General features: G+C 27.4%; 1 protein-coding gene across 1 annotated transcript in view; it reads right to left on the bottom strand.

Annotated features, from left to right (window-relative positions):
* Positions 1-2,676: 2,676 nt before the first annotated feature.
* Positions 2,677-3,022, bottom strand: part of LOC117175284 (melanoma-associated antigen C1-like) — an 8,932-nt gene continuing 8,586 nt past the window's right edge. Inside the window, exon 2 of the mRNA XM_033364994.1 lies at positions 2,677-2,898. Coding sequence (XP_033220885.1) covers positions 2,677-2,898 — 222 coding nt within the window. The remainder of the gene's footprint in view (positions 2,899-3,022) is intronic.

A 3,022-nucleotide genomic window follows, 5' to 3' on the forward strand; every position in this document is an offset into this window, starting at 1 on the left:
GACTCGGGATACTTATAAGATACTACCATGATTTTTTCAGATTTTTTGGTCCAAAAATAAATTAGGCCAAAAACCGGCCTTACCGACCCTCCCCCTTTGCAGCTTTTCTATTTAAGCTTGAAAGCTAAAATTCATTTTGAGAAACTCAAATTTAGTAAATTGATTCAAGAAAAAAATCGATCATTGTTTCAATTGTATTAGGCATTTTTTGATCTCGTGAAGGGTAATTGCCCGAAGAAAGAAAATACTAAATGTCGAATAGCCCCAAAAATGAAGAGGGGAACTTCTATTACAGTCATTTATTCTCGAATGAATGGCTGCTGATGTTGTCACTATGTAGTCACTATGTTGATTTTCATCTTCCAATTTTTTGTCGCTGATCTATTTCTCACGCTTAATTGTTATTTTGAAAGAGCCAGTCATTATAAATTTAAGAATTATTTTTGTTGAAACATTTAAACATCTGTTATGGATGATTTTGATAATAATGTTAGTTATGTCATTTATGTAAATATTCTGGAATATGCAAGGTTTTTAAATCTAGAAACAAGTTAATTATCATAATTAAACGTGCATATTTGCTTTTAATCATAACCATTCGTTTTAACTAGCAGAAACAGCCCGCTACGCGCACCTATTGCTCGTTGCTCGTTTTGATTACCTGATTATTAAGTTAAAATATACGCTTGAATTTGAAGGCCTATAAAATATAATAAATAATCATAAATTTCAATAAATATTGAAGTAGCTACATCGGATTTAATACAATTGTAATTAATTTTAATTTTAAGCGGCTTTCAGTAATTTGTAACTTACATTTAAATCTATGATTTTATCCCAGCAGATAATGTGTGATTTTATATCGCAATGATATTAGGCAGATCTTTACAATATTCAAAAATGAACAACTTGATTAGGTTTGAACGTTTATAGTTTAAAATCATAACATTTTGAATATCTTTTTCAAATAGGTCTATTCCGAAGATTTGCAATTGAATATCCTTGAATTTTCAATGTGTATGATTTATAAAATGATGTACTTTTTATGGTTATTTAAATATTTCAATTTTGAAGATATATAATTAAACACTACAATTTTTTAAATTTATAAATAAAATTTCTTAACATTGATGATTTGAAATTAAAAGCATAAAAATTCCTAAATTTGGATGATTTTGAAGATCAAAAGTAAAGTTTTCAGTTCTAAATCGTCTAAATTCAAGAAATATTGAATGTAAAACAATAATATTAAAGAATTTTTAATTGTGAAACTTAAAACTTGCAATATTTTTAATTGTAAATTTATAAATTAAAATTTTAAAGAGGTAAAATGATAAAGTTTTCAATTCTAAATTGAAGACTTAATTGTGAAACATCAAATTACAATAATTTTAATGGTAGAAGTAAAAACTTGCCAATTTTTAATTGTAAATTTTTCAAAGTAAAAACTCTTCAATTAAAAAGATTTAAAATTAAAAGATTTACATTTTGAAGATCTGCAATTGAAAACTGTTCAATTTTTAAGGTGTGTAAATATATCTTGTTTTATTTTTATTATTTTGAAGATAAAGGCATGGTTTCAATTCTAAATCTTCCTTATTGAAGAATTTTTAAATGTAAGCCATACAAATTACAGCATTCCTCATTGTAAGACTTCAAAATTGCCCAATTTTAAATTATAAATTTGCCAAATTAAAAGCTTTTTAAGTTTAAAGATTTACAGTTTAAAATTATTCAATTTTCAAGTTTTGCATTTTGAAGGTATGTGATTTTAAACCCTTTTTTGGTGTAGTTAGATTTGGAAGATTTGAATCTAAAAATTATTAAATTTTAACAATTTTCAATGGAAGACTTTCCTATATTTAATTTTTATAATAGAAAATGTTACAGTTTTATATATATTTTTGCAAAGAAACAAGGGAACTTTGCAGGAACTTCAAGATACTTGAATAGATACTTGAATAAATAAAAAATCACAATTTTCACGAGTGACTGTAGCTGCAATTAGTTCTTTTGTTTAAAGAACCTTCCCAAAAACTGCATCTTATTTTAAATGATTCTAAAGTCATATAAAAAGTGCCCAAATCTTGAAGTAAAGTAAATCCGATGTTTCCTACTTACAATGCAGAATCATTTTAGAAACCACTTTCGGAAACAATATCTAAATTCTTTTGGATAATAAAGAGTAACTTCTCATAGAAAAACTATTTATTGATAACATTGCTTATACGTAGATATAAAATTGAGAAAAATTAAAATATCAATTCATTACACAGTAATAAATTGACACTATCCAATTCGCATCTTTATAAAGTGGCATACAAATCGACTCTCTTACAATCCTTTTTTTAAAGAATAGAGTGGCTTACAATGAGTAAAAAATCCCTAAATAATTAAATATACAATAAATAATGAAATACTTATAATAATTTTCTAAAAATGATCTGAAAAGATGCACAACAAATCTTAGTATCTGATTTAATTGAAAATAGAATGGTCTTTTTAATGTTGCCTCTAGTTACGAGTACCAATTAGGAATCTGTTCACTCCGAGGATGCTCTACAGGTCCAAGATTATCGTTTTTATTTCCTGTAGGACCTCTTGGTGAAAAAATTGACTGAGCTAATTGCTACGAAATATTCATTCTAAATTTTGGTGAGGATGATGGAGATTGACTTAGAGTTGAATTCTGAAGGGTGCTTGCTCGCTTCTTCCTCCAGAAAACCTTGGATGAGATTCGAAAGAATTTTCCGTGTTTCCAGGTCGTCCAGACATTTGGGAAGATGATGATGGCTTATCCAGAATTCGAGATAGTGGACCAGGCTGTAATTTTCGAGCATCTAAATATATTGCGTTTTGTGGCGTTTGTTGCTGGATACTTTGACTGTTTCCCTCAGCCTAGAACAACAAATTTACTTGATTAGTTATTTATCATATTTGCTCGTGTTTTATTGCAGTCAGTGCAAATTTACCCACTAGACAAGAAAAGTTCTTCTGGCAAGTTAATTTAGAATTTGCAAAA

This window comes from Belonocnema kinseyi, chromosome 6, assembly GCF_010883055.1.
Source record: "Belonocnema kinseyi isolate 2016_QV_RU_SX_M_011 chromosome 6, B_treatae_v1, whole genome shotgun sequence".
NCBI lineage: Eukaryota > Metazoa > Arthropoda > Insecta > Hymenoptera > Cynipidae > Belonocnema > Belonocnema kinseyi.